Genomic DNA, 20227 nt, shown 5'->3' with positions numbered 1-20227 from the left:
ATCAGATGGTAGGTCTAATTCATAGGCAACCTTGCCTACCTTATGGATGATCTGGTAAGGTCCAATATACCTCGGACTGAGCTTCCCCTTCTTGTCGAATCTCATAACACCCTTCATGGGTGACACTTTCAGAAATACCCAATCACCAATCTGGAACTCTAAGTGTCGATGTCGATTATCTGCATATGATTTACCGACTGCGAGTCGCTAATAACCGTTCTCGAATGAGTTTCACTTTATCAGCGCTTCAATCATCTACGGGCCAATTAACTTAGTTTCACCAACATCGACCGACCAATTGGTGACTGCGCTTCTGCCATATAGAGCCTCATACGGTGCCATCTGGATGCTAGAATGGTAGCTATTATTATAAGCAAACTCAACAAGTGGAAAATGATCGTCCCAGCTACCTCTGAAATCAATAACACAGGCCCGCGAACATATCTTCTAGCGTCTAAATAGTACGCTCGGCTTTGTCCGTCGGATCGAGGGTGGAACGCCGTGCTAAGACTCACAGGGTCCCCAATCCTTCCTAAAATGATCTCCGGAAGTTAGGCTGTAAGCGGGCACCTCACGGTCGGATATAATAGATGTGGGGACTCCGTGAAGTCTTACTATCTCCTTAATATATAACCTTGCATAGTCCTCGACCGAATAAGTAGTCATTTGGAAGAAAATGGGCGATTTTGTCACCTTTATCTACAATAACCCATATGGAATCATACTTTCGTGAGTGCGAGGTAAACCCGTAACGAAGTCCATATTAATTGCTTCCCACTTCCAAGTCGGAATCTCCATTTCACTGTAACAATCCACCGGCTTCGATGTTCGATCTTAACTCGTCGTTGGCAATTTGGGCACCGAGCAACAAACTCGCTATGTCCCTCTTCATACCATCCCAACAAGTACAAGCATCCGAGGTCATGATACATCTTTGTTGATCCGGATGAACGGAATAACGGGCATAATGTGCCGCTCCCATGACTTTCGCCGCGCCCACCGCAACCTCGGTACACATAATCGCCCCTATGTAGTAGTACTCCGTCGGTGTAATCTCGAATGGGGTTTTCTCCTTTATTAAGGGCCGTGTCTCTATATTGTTCCGAACGGGGTCCTCATATTGGCGTCGCTTTACCTCTTCCATAATAGAGGATTCAGCAACCTCTCGGACAGAAACCCCAGTATCTCCAGAATCGGCCAGACGGACTCCAAGACTAGCTAGCTGATAAATCTCACAAACCATTTCTTTTCTTTCTAGTTGCACGTCCGCCAAGCTGCCCATAGACTTACTGTTACACCTTCGAAAATTTCGCGTTATCAAGACTGTGGACGGCTTAGCATGAGCTTAGGAGAGAGTAGAGTTACACAAGGATTATGGATGAAGATTATGTTATCGAGCATAAGAACATATATATGACATTTGGAGAGAGTGTATGGAGTAAATCGGTTAACATGATCACTCGATGATAGCCCTCGAAACCATGAGTTAAGGTGGGGCCCACATGTCGAATTTGGTAAAGGATATATTATAAGTGATACAAGTAGTACATGGAAATTTGAGTAAGTCCTAAGAAGGACCCATAAGCCAAATATGGACATAAGCCCTCCAAAAGGACGATGTAAGGAAACGTTTTCGGATGAGTTGACTTGGAGGGGAAAAAATGGCATTATACGTTTGGAATTTGGAAAAACACCAAGAATAAAAGTTGTATATAATTGAAAGTTCTTTCCAACCATAGGTCGTGGGCCCTCACACGATGTCAGAATCAAGAGTTATGGCCATTTTAAGAGCAAGACCCTAAGCTGCTAAATGGCTCCGCGGGCCCCACGTGAGAAGGTTGGTGAAACCGACATAGGAGGGGTATAAATACCCCATAAACCCCATTTTTTCAGCATAATAACATTCCAAAGGGTCCTAGAAGATTCTCTACACCTCCCCCAAGCATTATAGTCCGATAAATCAAGAATTTGACAAGATTACGCCAAACTAATTAAAAAAAGGTGATTGTTCTTGCTTCTACTTAAGATTGGTGTTGGAAAAGGTTGATGTGGCTGAGTTTTTTCCAAGTATAAGGTATGTTATTTATCCCATCTTTTATTTTGAGTTATTTAAAGGTCTAGCAAGCCTTAAAAATGAAACTAGTTATGGAGAAAAGGTCATAGAGTGTTGTATTGTAGTGGTTGTGTTTATGGGATGCTTTGAAAGTGTTGTGGCCGTGTGGATGGACTGATTTATGCATAAAAAATGGTATCTAACATTGTTGGCGTGTTGATGAGATTATACTCCTTGATTGGGATGGAAGAAAGTGCCTAGTGTTGTTGTATGTTGAAAAACATCGTGCGGGATGTTTATGGAATATGTTGGTATGAATAATAGTGTTGTTGATGTTGGTATTATTGTTGTGGTTGATTGGTTGCTGAATTGTAATTTTGGGCTAGGCATATAAACAGGGGAGATGCTGCCCGATTTTTGCGAGATATAGAGTAGTTTGATTTGAAATTTGGAACAAGTGTGCAATAAAGAGTCTAACATTAGTGTGAATCCTTTTAAGTGTAGGCTTACGAGCTTGGACGAATAAGCGTAGCTAATAAGAGGTGGAACAGGTATGTAAAGCTTAACCTTTCTTTCTTTTGGCATATCTTAGATGTAAGTAAGATATGATATGATACGAACCTTGGGGTAACTCCACTCGTAAGTTCCGAGCATTTCTACGATTCTTATTCACTTCTTGATATCAGCCTTCGTAATATGGTCGAGCCATTGCTCTCGAGTCTTTTGTACGATTGGATAGTACATGTTGCATAAAGAGATTCCCCGTTCCTAAAGGGTTCTATGTTGAATGATGTCCGTAACTTTTATGAAATGGACTCGGATTGCTTTGATATGTTCGTAAAGTATTCTCTAGCGAATAATGCCCGTAACTTTCATGGGCGGGCTCATATTGGGATACATGTCTATGATCTCTAAGACTCTCTTTAACGTAGTCCTAATGGCATTTAGAATGGATTTAATGACTATCGTTTGATGCTCGAGCGTTGATTTGTTACTTATCTATCGAGTCTGAAAAGATGATTTATATGCATATGGTTTCTCACTACTCTGCTCGTGCGAGCTGTTATTACTTCTTTCACCGAGTCCGGGCCAGGACACGTATTCGTGCATATTCCACCTTTCACCGAGTCCCTCACTAGAGGGCCGGGACACGTTATATATATATATATGTATGTGATGGATATGAATGTATTGATAAGACAGTTTGCGAGATATTAAGGATAAAGTTGATCAGAAAGGGTAAAGGGGTTAAGAAGTGTTACATTACGGGATTGATTACGAATAAGATATATATATATGGGGATTGTTACGAAAATGAGTAAAGCCTAGTGAGGAAGTGACTAAAAGGTATGATGATCTATGTGACTAAAGTATAAAAGCGAGATGTAGAACAAATAGGGATGAATGAAACACATTTTGAAAATGAGAAAGGGGTTATGCGATTCACGCGTTGAAGGATACCATAAGATTCCTCGTGCGCGAGAAGAGGAGCATAGACTAGAGAAATGGTAAGGGAATTCCATATATGTAGTTAATTGAGTAAGAGTATAGGACGAAAGGGAAATATATAGCTACGGACCTAAAGGTGCCTCGACGATAAGGTGATAAGACAAGACTATCATTAAGATGAACTTGATATATATATATATATATATATAAGGCATAAAGGAGTACTGCATACGACTTCACCTCGAAAATAGTGGAATCCTTAAAGGACAAAGACGGTAGGGCCGGGACAAGTGATGTATTGTATATTAGAGGAAACATGATATAAATTGGGATAAAGATGATTACTCGGACACTTATCGTCGGAATAAAAGTGCCGCCTAATTGAGGTTGGAAATGAGGACATAGGACAAAGTATAATCGGGTAATAGTATAAGTACACCCTTCAAGTGTGAGATGGAAACCATCGACACCGCAATACATTTGACATAGATGTTTAAATTTTAAATGGGATCCCTTGAAACAAGTTAGTAAGATAACTTAAAGGGGTGGAGTAAGAGTAAGAGACCTTTCTAATTCGGAGGGGTGTGTGTTATGAGAACGTTTTGAAATTTGCTAAAACTTCAACTTACTCCAGTTACATGTGATGAAGGTCACGGTGAGGTGGACGCTATCGTACTAGCATTAAAGCATCGTATTTCTTCGAGTTCCAAGGTTAAGCGTCTTTGGAGTGAGAGAAATTTTAGGATGGGTGACCCCCCCGGGAAGTGTACTAAAAGTCCTATAAAGTCAGACACAGGAGAGCCAAACGGGAAGCTAGAGTAGCCTAAGGGGAATTAGAGTATACAGAGTGGGCGAAAACCTTAAGAGGTCGCGTAGGCCGAGGCGGACTAGACCGGTGAAGAGAAAGAAGGTGCATCACAGCTCTAGAATTAGGGTGAGTTTGAATGGCATTTGGAAATATTTTGTAAGCGAAATGGTAGTAATTATATGTGTACGTATGTATATGATATCCCATACATGGATATATCAGCGGGTATGTGTGTCCCAGCAATCGACGTTGCGGCATAGTGGAGGCATTGGTCGGACGGGGTAGTAAGGTTAAAGTGACAGACGTTATCAGGCAAGCGGATGTTATTTTCGCTACACGGTAAGCTTGGAAAGTTCCAATACAATGATAGTTGGAAAAGAAAGAAAGTGAGTAGATGTAAGGTAAGGACATCAAAATGTCGGACAAAGTGAAAAGTAAGAAACACGAGTGAGTAAAGCCTCCAAGGGAGACGACGGTCAAAGCACGGGACTATTTGGGTAAACATTCGAAGGTAGGCGAGTGAAAGGGATAGAGTGTGGTAGTATGGAACAAAAGAGGAATGTGTGGGGTTGGAGAATAGACTTTGACAAGTGGGACGAAAAGATAGTGACCACGACGAGGAATGAGAAGTAAGAGAAAGAATGATTAGGCCGTGCAATGATGTTAAGAGATTTCTAACTCTCGAAAGATAGGTGCCGAAGGCGATGGATATCTCAAAACTATTGGTGTATTAGGACCTCCTTAATAAGAGGGGAAGAACATATTGGACTTGAAAGGAATTATGGCGTTCTCAAGTGTGGGGAAATTTATTAGCTCGGAGCCGAGTTCGAAACATATCGGCATATCGGAAAGTATCGAAGGAGGCAGGAACGAATTGACAATTATAATAAAAGGAACAACGGTTGGTAGTTTGGAAATTTTTGAAGGAATGAAAAGACGCTGCTCCTATGAATGGAAATAAAAGAGTTCACCGAATATTAGAAAACCTCCTATCATAGGAAGTGAGAAAAATCGAAGGAGTGAATAAAGGAAGGGAAAGGAGTATGACAAGGTAGGCTACAAGCGAATGTTAGTACGGAGGGGATATGTGGAGTAGAATGAACCAGGAGAAGAAAAGACCGTGACTATGATGGAATATACTTTATACAAGTCGTACAAGAGTAGTTATGTTACCTATGAATATTTATATGCTAGGGATGAGACCAAGCAGGTACTTAATGAGAAAAGTTTGGATTCGGTAATAACAATACGATTATAATATTAAGGTGCATTAAGGAAAGATGTAAAGGTGGGTTAAACTAAATTACCGAGATGAAGTTAGTATTGAGGGAAAACAGAACATGGCTAGGAGTGAACCAAAGACCCATCCCGATACCGGTTGCAAGATAAGAGGAGCGAAGACAAAGTAAAACATAAGGATTAGGGAAGCCACGCTAAGGTATTTCTTGGGTTAATTTGAGCACTTTCGCATATTCTTGTAAAGATTGCAACATAGTGTGGACGAGAAAGTTGAGAGAAAGATGCGAGCAAAGGGACAATAGGAGAGTTTGAATTAAAGATAAAGAAATGACACGAGATAATGTGCCTAGAATGTTACAAGTTGAGTAAAGGGGATTATAAGATGATTTAAGCAAGATGATCAAAACTAGCTGGTTACTAAAAGAGGGTGAATTTATATGTCAAATTCTTTCAGAATCATACCAAATTGATGATAGTTAAAGCAGGGAGCGGCTATGTAGAGTTACTATATGAGGGGACTTCATTGCTACTTGATAACTAACTCCAAAGATAGAGACTAAGAGCAAAAGGTAGAGTGACAACTAAGGTCTTTTAAAGGAGTCGAGAAGAAATACATGAGGTCAAGATTCTAGAATATGAACTTCATGACAAACTTACCTCGCACTCGCGGAAGTATGACTCTTCTAGGGTATTCTCTGTCGTGATGATGTCCGGGTAGCGAAGAGCTAGCGTACGAGGAAAACCCTGTAGCATACGGATCGTCGGGCGAAAAGTTGCGTACTAAAACTGTGACTTCCGTTAAGGTATAGTGGCGGAACAATAACAGGGAGGAGATGACCTGGGAAGCCGAAGAGGAGATGAAGAATAAGTATCTCTACTTATTTCCTATGCCTACAGGTAATCTAAATTCCTAGAGTGGTTATGTTGATTGATAAATAAACTGTATATGGTAGCTATAAAAGGAACTCCCCCAAAGTGCCTATAAGACTCTATAAGACTAGTTTAACATTCGAGGACGAATGTTTCTAATGGGGAAGGATGTTACACCTTGGAAAATTTCGCGTTATCAAGACTGTGGACGGCTTAGTATGAGCTCAGGGGAGAGCAGAGTTACACAAGGATTATGGATGAAGATTATGTTATCTGAGCATAAGAACATATATATGACATTTGGAGAGTGTATGGAGTAAATCGGTTAACATGATCACTCGATGATAGCCCTCGAAACCATGAGTTAAGGTGGGGCCCACATGTCGAATTTGGTAAAGGATATATTATAAGTGATACAAGTAGTACATGGAAAGTTGAGCAAGTCCTAAGAAGGACCCATAAGCCAAATATGGACATAAGCCCTCCAAAAGGACGATTTAAGGAAACGTTTTCGGATGAGTTGACTTGGAGGGGCAAAAAACGGCATTACAAGTTTAGAATTTGGAAAAACACCAAGAATAAAAGTTGTATATAATTGAAAGATATTTCCAGCCATAGGTCGTGGGACCTCACACGATGTCGGAATCAAGAGTTATGGACATTTTAAGAGCAAGACCCTAAGCTGCCAAATGGCTCCGCGGGCCCCACGTGAGAAGGTCGGTGAAACCGACCTAGGAGGGGTATAAATACCCCATCAACCCCATTTTTTCAGCATAATAACATTCCAAAGGGTCCTAGAAAATTCTCTACACCTCCCCCAAGCATTATAGTCCGATAAGCCAAGAATTTGACAAGATTACGCCTAACTAGTCCGTGAAGGGTGATTGTTCTTGCTTCTACTTAAGCTTGGTGTTGGAAAAGGTTGATATGCCTGAGTTTTTTCCAAGTACAAGGTATGTTATTTATCCCATCTTTTATGTTGAGTTATTTGAAGGTCTAGCAAGCCTTAAAAATGAAACTAGTTATGGAGAAAAGGTCATAGAGTGTTGTATTGTAGTTGTTGTGTTTATGGGCTGCTTTGAACGTGTTTTGGCCGTGTGTATGGACTTATTTATGCATACAAAAATGGTATCTAACGTTGTTGGCGTGTTGATGAGATTATACTCCTTGATTGGGATGGAAGAAAGTGCCTATTGTTGTTGTATGTTGAAAAACGTCGTGTGGGATGTTTATGGAATATGTTGGTATGAATAATAGTGTTGTTGATGTTGGTATTATTGTTGTGGTTGATTGGTTGCTGAATTGTAATTTTGGGCTAGGCATATAAACGGGGGAGATCTTTGCTGATTTTCGGCGAGAATATAGAGTAGTTTGATTTGAAATTTGGAACAAGTGTGCAATAAAGAGTCTAACGTTAGTGTGAATCCTTTTAAGTGTAGGCTTACGAGCTTGGACGAATAAGCGTAGCTAATAAGATGTTATATCCCGTATTTTGTACATTGGGACAATCCGAGTTAACCACGATAAGTTAGGGACAAGACTATTCCGGGATATGAAGTCGAGACTTTTAACCACGATCTTGTTTTACGGCATAAGTGCTTATGATTTTGTAGTATGGAATATTAAGGAAATTTGGGGTCAAAAATGAATTAAGGAAAAATTATTAATTCATGAATTATGAGGGGCATGTTGTTATATCCCGCATTTTGCACGTCGGAATATTTTAAGTTATTTGCGACAAGTTAAAGACAAGGCTATTTTCCGATTTTGTTTTAAGGCATAAGTCGCTTATGATTTCATTGGATGGAAATATTAAGAAAAATTTGGGGTTAAAAGTGCAATTATGGAAACTAATATTTCATGAAATATGGGGCCAAAAGTGAAGTTTTAGAAACTAAATATTCATGAATTAAGAAGGTCATGTGGCCATGCACATGACTAGTGGGCCATGGGCCACTTGGATGTATAACATAAGCTTATAAAAGATGATTAATTAATCATCTTCATCATATGATCATCCTAGAAATTTCATGAAACATGGAGAAAGAGAGAGAGAGAGCCTATTCGGCCATGGCTTGGCCGAATATGGTTCCCAATTTTTCATCAAGAAAGAAATAATTTCTTCTAGTTTTCCTACCAAATGGAAGGTCCTTATTAACATGGGATAGTTGTTGGAGCAAGTAAACTCTCTTTTCATGCCAAGTACAACACTAGCCGGGTGAAGAACAAGTGGGAAAGGTAAGGTTAACCTCATTTTTCATGTGTTGTGGATGGTTTGTACATGTTGTGGTATGTAGAAATGAATGAAAATCATGGAATCTTGCAAGTGGAAGTTGAACCATGTGTGTGTGAGTTTGGCCGTGTATGGGTGTGTGTTGTATAGGGTGATGAATTAGTTGTATTTAGCATGTTTGTGTATTGTTGTAATGTGTAGAAATGAATGAAACTCATAAAATGTTGGAGTTGATGTTTGGTCGTGTATGTTGGATTTGGCCGTGTGTGTTGTGTTGTGTAGTAAGAGAAGAACTAATTTGTTTAGCGTTTGGTTGTTGTCGTTATGAATTCTATGATGTAAAATGAAATTTAATGATCCAAGTTGAAGACTAAAACCGTGTGGGCTGATTTGAAAGTTAATGTGACCTTAATGTAGCTCTTTGAGTTTGTGAGAATAATGTTGTTAAAGTGTGGTTTGTTGGTGTAGTTTGTGAATTTTGAAGAAAGAAATGTGTTGTTGTGGTTCCTATGGAAGTTGGAAGGTTTCGGGTTTCTTGAAATGTTTTTGAATCTTGATTGAATGACCTCGGATTGTTACTTGAATATGTAGGCATTGATGTTAGTTTGAATATATGCAGTTGAATTGAACATAATTGGAATGTTATCGAAATAAGTGGAGAAGAGTTATTAGCGTTATAATGCATTTTGAATTGATTGTTAATGTTGTTAGAATGGTTGTTGGCATTGTTGTTGAAGATTTGGCCGAGTTAAATTCCGGGGTTGTCGTATTTATAGGGAAAATGCTGCCCAAATTTCTGTGGAATTGGGTGCTAGTTGGAATTGAATTCCTAAATGCCTTCAACTAATATTCGATATCTATTGATGTTGTGTAGACCTTGGAGAGTCGAGACTTGAGTTGGATTAGCTTAGGAAGCGACCAAGCTATGTAAAGCTCAACCTTTCTTTCTTTGGCATGGCTTAGTTAAAAGTAAGTTATGACACGAGTCTCGAGGTAACTCTATTCTTGCAATCCGAGCATGTCCATGATTCTTATTTGTTTCTTGATATTCATATTCTTAACGTAGTCGAATTATGGTTCTTATGTTTTTGTATGACTAAGTTTCAAAGAGTTGCATAAAAGTTTTGTTTTCAAAAAAGTTTTGTTCTTAAATGATTCCGTAACTACGAACGATCGTAACTTTCATCGAAGGGATCGGATTGCTTCAATATGTTCGTAGATAGTCCTAAAGTGAATAAGGTCCGTAACTTTCTGAGGCAGACTCGGATTGGTTTGACGTATGACTATGATCCCTACGGTCTTTTGATATGCTTATAATGTTTGTTATGTTTCCGAGTAGTGTCCGAAAGGTATTTGATGTAACTTGTGTCCCGATTTTCAAATGACGACTCGCTTTGATTACTTCATTGAGTCTTTGATAATGTTTTATGTGCATATGGTTTCTCACTACTCGCTCGTGCTGCCTCAATATGTCTTTCACCGCGTCCCGGCCGGGCATGTATTCGTGCAATTCCACCGCAATTCACCGCGTCCCTCGCTAGAGGGGCGGGAGCACGTTATATATATATATATATATATATATATATATATATATATATATATATATATATATGATATGGGGGAGGTGGCCGGGATGGCATATGATGATTCCTTTACCGCGTCCCTCACTAGAGGGCGGGGCACGTTACATGTACGTACGCATATGATGATTTTAGTTACCGCGTCCCTCTTTTAGAGGGCGGCACGTAATATGTACATATGATGATTTTATGATATCGACATGCATGATTTATGTTTTAAAGGCAAGTTTTATGATTTTCTTTACTCTTTACTTCAGTATGATCCCGCTTACTATATTTCATGCTTTACATACTCGGATACATAAGAATCGACCCCCTTTCTTTGGGGGCTACGTTTCATGCCACGCGGTACACCGTATTTACGAGTGAAGATATTAGTAGATGATGTTCCAGCGGGATTGACGAACTCCATTTTCTCCGGGGTGCTGCCGAGTCAGCGTATTGTGTTATGGTATCATGTTCCATGTTAGAGACTTTGCAGACAGTGTCGTGTATATAGTATGTCAGCTTTGTAAGCGGCTCCATAAGCCGATGTATTGTGATGTGTTATTTTACAAATTCTATACGATTGTAGACCTTATTTAATTTGAAAAAGTATGAAAAGCATATTTGATTTCCGAAAACCTTTCATGATGTATTTATGTTACGGCTTAAGGGCCCAGTATGTTTTGAGTATCACGAGAGTCAGCGGGTTCGCTTGGCCCTAGGTAAGGGTCGGGTGCCCATCACACCCTATCGGATTAAGGGTGTGACACATGTTGCCGGCCACATGAGGTGTGGGCCAAGGCCACATGGAAGCCTAATATATGCTACTAAGGGATGACTAAGTCATCATATTCACCATCTTCATCACTTAGAAAAATCAAGAAACTTGGAGAAGCCAAAGAAAAGGCCATTCGGCCATGGTGGAGGAAAATTGAAGACCAAAAATCTTCATCAAAAAAATATTCCTTTCTAGCAAACCTACTAATTGAAGGGTCCTTGTTAACGTGGAGTTGTTGTTTGGGTCAACAAACCACTCGTTTTCATCCTTTGCCAACCTTAGCTAAGTTGTGAAGTTAAGAAGAAAGGTAAGGTTTAATCTTGTTTTTACATGTTATGGATGGTTTATGTATGTTGTAGTATGTAAAAATGGATGAAACTCATGAAATATTGCATGTGGAAGTTGAGCGTGTGTATGGCTTGTAGCCGTGTGTGTGTGTGTGTGTAGGAGTGATGAATTAATTCTATTTAGCATGTTTGGTTGTTGTAGTATGTTGAAATGAATGAAAATCATGAGGTTGGCATGTTGGAGTGGTGGCGAATACCCTCCTCTTGTATAGCAAAGAATGAATTGATTTTATGTGGTATTTTGGTTGTTGTTGTTATGAGTTCTAGGATGAAAGTGAGAGTTTAATGATTCAAGTTAATGTTGTAATGGTTACGGGCTGTTTTGGAAGTTAACGTGGCTTTGATGTAATTTTTATATTTATGGAAATGACATTGTTAACGTATGGATTGTTGGTGTAATTAATGAATTTAGGAGAGAGGAATGTGTTGGTGTTGTTGTTTTCGGGTTTGGGGATGGTTCGGGTGAAATGGTGTTTTGTTTAGGTTGTTTGAAATATTGTGTGAATCGTTTAAAGTGTTCTTGAATATTGTTTGAATGGTCTCGGATTAGTAAGTGAACGTATGACGTTGATGTTGGTTTGAATGCAAGTAGTTGAATTGAATATAATGGAATGTTGTTGAATTATGTAGAAAAAAGTTATTAACGTTAGATGCGTTTTGAATTGATTATTGATGTTGTTAGTGTGATTGTTGGTATTGTTGTTGGTGAATTTGGCCGAGTTGAATTCTGGGGTTGTTATATTTGGTGGGAAAATGTCGCCCAAATTTCGTAGAATTTAGTGTTCGCCGCTGGGAATTGAACTTGCCATCTATAGCTAATGCCTGGCATATTAAGTATCATAACAGAGATCTGGGAGTCCGAGACTTATTAAACTCTAACTATGTCAGCATCTTAACTATGGAAGCAAGTTTATCAGCCACTTTGTTGGCTTCTCTAAAACAATGCCTAATAATTACATTAGTTAATCTACTAATTTCTTCAACTGTTTCCTTAATCCTCCAAGGTGTGGACCAATTTCTAGAAATACAGTTCCGGAGGAGAAGAGAATTAGTTTCAGCAATTATTCCCATTGTTAATGCACCACTTGGGGCCAAAAAGAAATGCATTTGCATCAGTAATGTTACTGGCACCAGATCCTAGAGGTAGGATAAAAGCCATGATGCAGTTACCTAAGGAATCTCTGATCAAACTACCTCATCCACTTGAGTTGCCAACACAGGATCCATCATAGTTCATCTTGACAAACGAGATCGGAGGTTTAAGCCATTTCATTGGTATAGTTGTGCTGTCATTCAGGTAGTGTTCCATAAGCTTGAGTAGATTGTCCCATTTGTCTGGTATTTCCAGATTTGTAAAGTTGCTCTCGGTTAGCTGACATATTTTAAAGGAGATGAGGGATATGAATATCTGATGATGGAGAGCCTTTCGTCTTCATATCTAGAGTTGTATCTTGATCTCCAAACTCCCATAATGTTATAGGCGGAAGGATCTTAATTACATAGGCCGCTACCGGAGTTTTGGAAGTGCAATTCCAACATCTGTTCAGTAGCTCTCTCAGGTATGTTCCTAATGCTGATACCCATCCTGCCTGCAAAAAAGCTCCATCTAATTTGTGCAAAGTGTCCAGAGCAGAACATGTGTTCAATGGTCTCCATTCCGGCACTAATACAATAAAAGCATCTAGAAACAAAAGTAATTTTAAATTTGTTGCTTTCTCATCAGTTGGCAATCTACAATGAATTGCCCTCCATGCAATGCAATAAGGGACATTTTTGGGCCATAATCTTGAATCCATAAGAGCAACATGCTTAGAAGATTCCAAGCAGAGGACACAGAGAAGAGTCCTATTTCAGAAGCTGTCCAATAAGGAATACCTAAACCATTTTGAGTCAGGGTCAAAGAGTAATTGTTGATAATATCTTTTATTTGATCACTGGGATGAGGAATAAAAACTTTCCAATCCTATTGACCATGTTTGAACACCTCTTTGATGGGTATATGTTGAATAATATTATTGTCTTCCATGAATTTCCAAAGGGGACCGTGTTTGGTCCTATTGTCGTACCAAAAATCACTATTCCCCCCTCGTACTTCTCCACTAGATCATGTGCTCAGTCTCTTACCTAATTTGAGACATTGCTTTCCCACTATGAGATTGACTAGATTTTCATTGAATAGTGGTAGGATGCTCATCTCTACAGTATTTAGCCTTCAAGAAGTTGGACCATAAAGAGTTGCTAGTTCTGAATTTCCACTATTGCTCAACAGTGAAAGCTTTGTATGTATTCTCTAGCTTTCTGAAATTTGAACCACCTTCTTTGTATGGGTAGCTCAATGATACTTCCCATCTTCTTCATTCCCAGTCCAGTAGAATCTGGGTAAGTATTTGTCAATCATTTCAAATGTGACTTTAGGAGGGTGAACATCCGCCTGTGTGTGCACATTAAGGGCTAAGAGAACATTTCTGATAAGAGTTGCTCTTCCTCCTGAGGAGATGTACTTGAGATGACATCGCTTTATCATGTTAACCACCTTGTTGATCACTTCATGAAAGATGTTCAGAGTTTTCCTCCCAGTGTATATTGGAAAACCCAAGTACTTGATAGGGAGATGTTCAAATCCCATGTGAAGGATTTTCCTAACTCTTTTAATAGAACTCAAAGTAGTATTACTAGCCAGTGTATGAACACTTGTTCTTGGTGATGAGTTGCTCTGACACTATTTTATAAGTTGCCAAAGTTTTGAGGATAATTTGTAAAGTGTCCTTTCTTCCACTACTGAAGATGATAGTGTCATCTGCGCAAAAAAGGATAGGTAATCTATGAAGTGCATTTAACATTTTAGGAACTAACTCAGCAGAAAGAACAAAAAGACTGGGAGAAAGAGGATCTCCCTATTTAAGTCCTCTTCTTGATTTAAAGCCATGTCCGCTGCCATATGCTAGGACAGTGTACCAATTATTAGAGATGTACCTGTAGATCAAATGAATCCAAGAATTAGCAAAGCCAAATTTTCTTAAAATGAAACACAGGTAATGCCAAGAAACTCTATTATAAGCTTTGGACATATCTAATTTAATCACTACATTACCACCATAGTTAGGTTAGTTAATATCATTCACAATTTTCTGAGCTAGAAGAATGTTTAGTAATGGCTCTTCCTTTAACATAGCCACTCTGATTATGGCTAATGATTCTAGGAAGGATATTGATGGTCATCACGACTTAAAATCGTGCGTCATTACTAGCGCCCAACAAGATCATTACCCACCCTAAGTCATATCCCATATCAAGTCTCTAAAATATATATATATATATATATATATATATATATATATATATATATATATATATATATATATATAGAGAGAGAGAGAGAGAGAGAGAGAGAGAGAGAGATAGAGAGAGAGAGAGTGAGTGTATTCTAACGACATGTATAAGTGAATGACAACAAATATACATGTTGATCAGCTCAATACAACAATATAGTGACAGTTATGTGTTTCATCAGACCGTCCATATATGGGGCACATTACCTACAATGTTGAACTATACATTTTAATAGTCCATCTATAGCCAACTCCATCCCATCAATAGCCCAACCAACAATGATATAGCAACACTTTGAATTGATTGTGTATATCTGTTACTATTAACTTATAGATGTTGTTGCAATTTTATTATATATTATACTCCACGCATGATATGCACAGTATTTTTGGAGACTTGCTGTACGGGATATAACGGTGGGGCGGGTCAGTAATCTTGATGGGATTTAGGCTCACACTTAGGGGTGGATCCACCTTGAAGGGTTGGGGGACACGTGCCCCCGTAACTTCAGAAAAAACCCTATGTATATATATATATATATATAGCCACACACACACACACACACACATTGAAAAACTATCATAAATTTTAAAAGGACTTCTCAAACATAATTGCCAAAGTAGTTCAGTTGGTAGGAGTACCCTGAGCTCATACTCGCTGGTCGCAACCCGAGTTCAATTCTTGGCTACTATAATCCTTTTTTTTTTTTTTTTTAGAAAATTCTTCGCAGAATTTTCAATTTTTTTAAAAATCTTTTTATTGTTTATTCCCCCTCCTATTTTAATTTTTCATTAAATCCATCCCCCAAAAGCACCAAATTCCAAGAGATCTTTTCCCACTTTCCACTTACAACGTAACATAAGAAAAAGAAATTCCTTTGGCTCTCCCCATTCTCAAACCCTTCTTCCATTCTTCCATTATCAAGTTTCTCACAAATCACTAAGTTAGGAACATCACCCATAGTCGAATCTATTGTCGATATTCATCAATTTCTCCAGCAATCGAATTCGAACCAACGATCATACTTCTCTTACGGTAAAGCTTTCCCTTCTTTTTTAGTGATTAGTATAGATTACTTATCATATAACTATATAATAGTATTTAATTACTAAGACCTAACTTTATAGATTTAATTTAATTAAAAATTGTATTATCTTATACTAAGCCCTAAAATCTCATCATATTCTTAAATTTGGGATTTTATACAATTAACTTAAGGTCTTGAAAAGTCAGGTTTGTTTTTATTTTTCAAATGGATTTGGGACAAGTTTATTAGTTATTTATCCTCTTTTTTAATAATATATTGATGATAATGAGCCTAATTTTTTTCTCTCTAGTATTTGCATACCACAACTCTCAAGGCAAGATCAGATTATTTTCAATTTCGTTGAACTAAACACCTCTTTATCTCAAGGTTATCTTTTCGCGAATTGGTAAGTTTCTTTGTATTTTTTTTTTTTTGTATGAAATACAATATAGTTATAACTTATAATAAAATAAGGGGTGTGATTCCTCCATTATGTGTTTTTTGTTTTTTTTGCTATTGATGTATGGTGTGTGATTCCGCTATTACATATTCTTTTTTTTTTTTTCTATAGATGCAAGGGGTGTGATTCCCCTATTATGTGTTTTGATTTTTTCTATTGATTGGAGGGGTGTGATTCCCCTATTATGTGTTTTCTTTTTTGTTATTGATGGGGGGAGTGTGATTCGCTTTTTTTTTTTTTTTGCTGTTGAGAGAGGGGTGTGATTCTACTATTGGGAATATTATTTTACTTGCATTCTTGATTGACTCTTAAAACTAATGAAATATTTATTTAAATGTTTTATAGGAAGTTGTCGTTCTTGTGAATTAAGATGGATAAATTTTTGACGAAGTTGAATTCTTCTCAACCAAGTTCTAGTGTTAGAGGCGATTCTTCTCAACCAAGTTCTGGCATTGGAGGCAATTCCTCTTATCTTATAGATGTATTCGATTTGGCATCACTTAAAAATGATCCTGAAGAAAGAATATCCATCTATAAATATAGTTCTAGAATACGGGATCAAGTGAGAAGACATTACATTCACAAAGGGCCTTGCCGATCGGTTCGTGATTATCATTTCCCTAGGACTTTGTTTGGGAAGAAAATGCACCAGTTTAGTGTGAATTGGTTTGAAGGTTCTTATTCTAGATGGTTGGAGTACAAAGGAGAAGAAAGATGCTGCATTTTGTTTGTGTTGCTACTTATTCAAAGGTGACTATGTTCATGGAAGCATGGGTGACTTTTTCACAAATATTGGTTTTAAAGCTTGGAATAAAGGTTCACAAAGACTTTCTTTACATGTTGGTGAAGTGAATGCATTCACAATCGGTGTTTCAGTAAGATGCTAGATTTATCAAATCAATCTCAATCAATTCAAGTTGCTTTTAAAAAGCAACCCCAGAGAAAAAGCATTGAGCACTGAATTAGTTTAAATTCCTCAATCGATGTGGTAAGGTTCCTCTTGGATAATGTATTGTCTTTTCGAGGTCACGATGAAAGTGAATCTCCAAAAAATAAAGGTCTTTTTCTAGGGCTTTTGGAATGATTTGGCAATCGGCTTCCGGAAGTGGATAGAGTTATATTAAAAAATGCTCCAAAAAATGATATGATGACTTCGCCAAAGATTCAAAAGGATATAAAAGCCATAATTGATGACTTGGATGAAGATTATAATGGAACATTAGTTGATGAGTCCAAGGAGATCTCGCACCATGAACAAATGGCCCTTGCTTTGCGGTATGTTGACAAAAAAGACCAAGTGAATGAACCATTTATTGGTCTTTTTAGTGTTGGTGATACATTGGCAAAGTCATTGAAGGAAGCTATCCATTCTTTGCTTTCGTTTCACAATTTAAGTCTATCTAAAATACATGGACAATGATATGATGGAGCTAGCGACATGCAAGCTTAAAGCTTTAATTTTGAAAGATACTCCATCGGCATATTGCATTCATTGTTTTGCCCATCAATTACAATTGACACTTGTAGTGGTTGCTAAAAAACATAAGGAGGTGGAAAATTTCTTTGCTTTAATTGCTAACATGTTGAATGGGGTTGGACCATCTTTTAAACGTAGAGATCAACTTCGGAAACACTAAGAAGAATTGTTGGAGCAATTGCTAGAAAGTGGTGAAATTCAAAGTGGAAAAGGATTAAATCAAGAGTGGGAGCTTCAAAGGCTAGGTGACACTTGTTGGTGATCACATTTTAGAACATTGGATAACTTTGTTATTTTTTATTCGTCTATTATTCATGTTCTTGAGATGATTAAATGTGAAGGTTCCAACCCTAGTGATAGATTGCATGCAAAAGCTTATTTGATTGAAATTAATGGTTTTGAATTTGCTTTCTTGCTTCACTTGATGTTAAGAGTGTTGGTAATATCGAACGAGCTGAGCAAAGCTTTACAAAGGAAAGAGCAAGATATTGTTAATGCCATGGTATTTCTTGGCCTTACAAGGGAAAGGCTTCAAAAATTGAGAGAGGAAGGATGGAAAGAATTCATGGATGAAGTCTCTTCATTTTGTGCTAAACATGATATTTTGGTGCCCAAGATGGAAGAATTCTATATTCCTGGAAAATAAAAGCATAGACTTTCTAGCATTACTTATTCACATCACTTACAGGTTGAGCTTTTCTATGCGATAATTGATTTGCAATCTTAAGAGCTTAACAATCGTTTTGATGTTGTGAGTGACGACTTGCTTCTGGGTATGGCTAGCTTGAATCCGGCTAATTCATTTGCTAATTTTGATAAGGAAAGAATAATGACATTGGCCAAGCATTATCCAGATGAGTTTGGTGGATTAAAGCTTCGAGATCTCAGTTATCAACTGTAACACCTCGTAAATCCGTACTAAACCATATTCATGACTCAGGAGGTTAGAAATCCAAGAAGGAGAGTGTTGGAATCCAAAATATGTTTCAGTTCGGAAAACTCAGTGTTACGCTTCAAGGGACGAACCGTAACATGTTTTACAGACCGTCGTTCATATCGTAACAGGTATGGCTTTGAAAAATCACTATCTCGTAACTTGGACTAAAGGACGGTTCATCGTTATCGACCGTAACACGAGATAGCTAGGGTCCGTATCTCGTGTCCGTAACCCAACCTCAAAACTTAGACCCTCTCTGGAATTTTGACACGCGTTATGGTCCAAAGGTTACGGACCATAACACGCATTACCGTCCAGTGTTATAGACCATAACACGAAGTTACGAACCGTAACAATGCCGCGACTGAGACAATAAAAAGACAGGAATTCAGTTTATTTCATAAGTCTCATTCCTCTCAAGCCCTAACACGAAAGTTCTCTCCTCTCAACTTCTCCAAGCATCAAGGTAAGCTCCTTAAGACCATCCTAAGTGAATTCCATCAATTTCCCATGAATTCTAAGTAGGAATTTCATGTTCTTAACATAGGGTTTTCAAGAAAACCTAATTAAAGGATTCAAGACTAGGCTTTGGGATTCTTATTCAAAGTTCATATTTTCATTACAAGTTTGGAGCATTACCAGGTATGTAGAGTTTCTATCTACGTGTGGGAGCATCATTGTTCTTCCCTACGCCCTTCTTCCATAAATTATGAAGTTATACGAAAACTAGGGTTTTGACCATGATCATGATAACCCTAGGCCTATGTCCCATGATTATATTATGTATGAAATTGTTAGTAATTCTTCATTGAAGTTCTTGATAATTCCTTATGATACTATTATGATATTTTCAAGAAATATACTACATGTAGGGCTGAACACGAGAAACCGAAAAACCGAACCAAACCGATAACCAAACCAAACCGGAAAAAAAAACCGACATTTATTTGGTTTGATTTGGTTCGGTTTTTAAATTTAAAAACCGACTATATTTGGTTTGGTTTTGGTTTCAAGTATAAAATAACCGAAAAAAACCGAACCAAACCGACTTTATATATACATATTTTAAAAATTATATTTGTATATATAAGTGTGTGTATTTTTAATTTTTTTAATGAAAAAATTACAATTTATATTATGTTTTTATACTCTTGGACCATGCTTTTGTAAAAATTACTTTGGCATATTTCCATGTTTATAGCAAGCTCTGCCAAGGAGTATTATATCTATAGACCAGTGAGTCACTTGTACTACTGTTAGGTACTTCGGCATGTTTCCATGTTTTCATAGTTAAGATGAGGCAAGTTTTTATTTTTAGAAAGGTAATAACTAGTAAAGGTGTGGCAAGCTTTTGTGGCAATATCCAGTTTTCTATTTCAGATGAGTTTGGTTTCAGATAGTGACTGCAATGTATTTTTAAAAATCGAAAAACCCAATAAAAATACAAAACCGAATGGTAAAAACCGATATAGTTTGGTTTGGTTTGGTTTGACTATTTGCACAACCGACTTAATTGGTTTGGTTATTTTTTAAATAAAAACCGATCCAAACCGAACTGTGAGCACCCCTAACTACATGTCTTACAAGTTTTCATGCAATTATATTATATAATTACTCTCATGCCATGATACAAGATACATACATGCTAAATATA

The 20227-nt window shown here is 37.7% G+C and overlaps 1 protein-coding gene across 1 annotated transcript; it reads left to right on the top strand.

The window, feature by feature from the left end:
• The first annotated feature begins 17306 nt into the window (after positions 1-17306).
• Positions 17307-18282, top strand: LOC132045177 (uncharacterized). Its single transcript, XM_059435723.1, has 2 exons — positions 17307-17553; positions 17978-18282. The coding sequence occupies exons 1-2, from the start codon at positions 17307-17309 to the stop codon at positions 18280-18282; spliced, it is 552 nt and encodes a 183-aa protein (XP_059291706.1).
• Positions 18283-20227: the final 1945 nt, after the last annotated feature.

Source organism: Lycium ferocissimum, unplaced genomic scaffold (assembly GCF_029784015.1).
Source record: "Lycium ferocissimum isolate CSIRO_LF1 unplaced genomic scaffold, AGI_CSIRO_Lferr_CH_V1 ctg6095, whole genome shotgun sequence".
Classification (NCBI taxonomy): domain Eukaryota; kingdom Viridiplantae; phylum Streptophyta; class Magnoliopsida; order Solanales; family Solanaceae; genus Lycium; species Lycium ferocissimum.
The sequence above is the reverse complement of the archived record's forward strand: the minus strand, read 5'-3'. Positions and strand labels throughout refer to the sequence as shown.

Coding starts and splice junctions, on each gene's coding strand:
- LOC132045177 (XM_059435723.1), top strand. CDS start 17,307: ATGACTTCGCCAAAGATTCAAAAGGATATAAAAGCCATAATTGATGAC. Junction 17,554..17,977: donor GCTTTCGTTTCACAATTTAA/GTCTATCTAAAA, acceptor TTAAATGTGAAG/GTTCCAACCCTAGTGATAGA.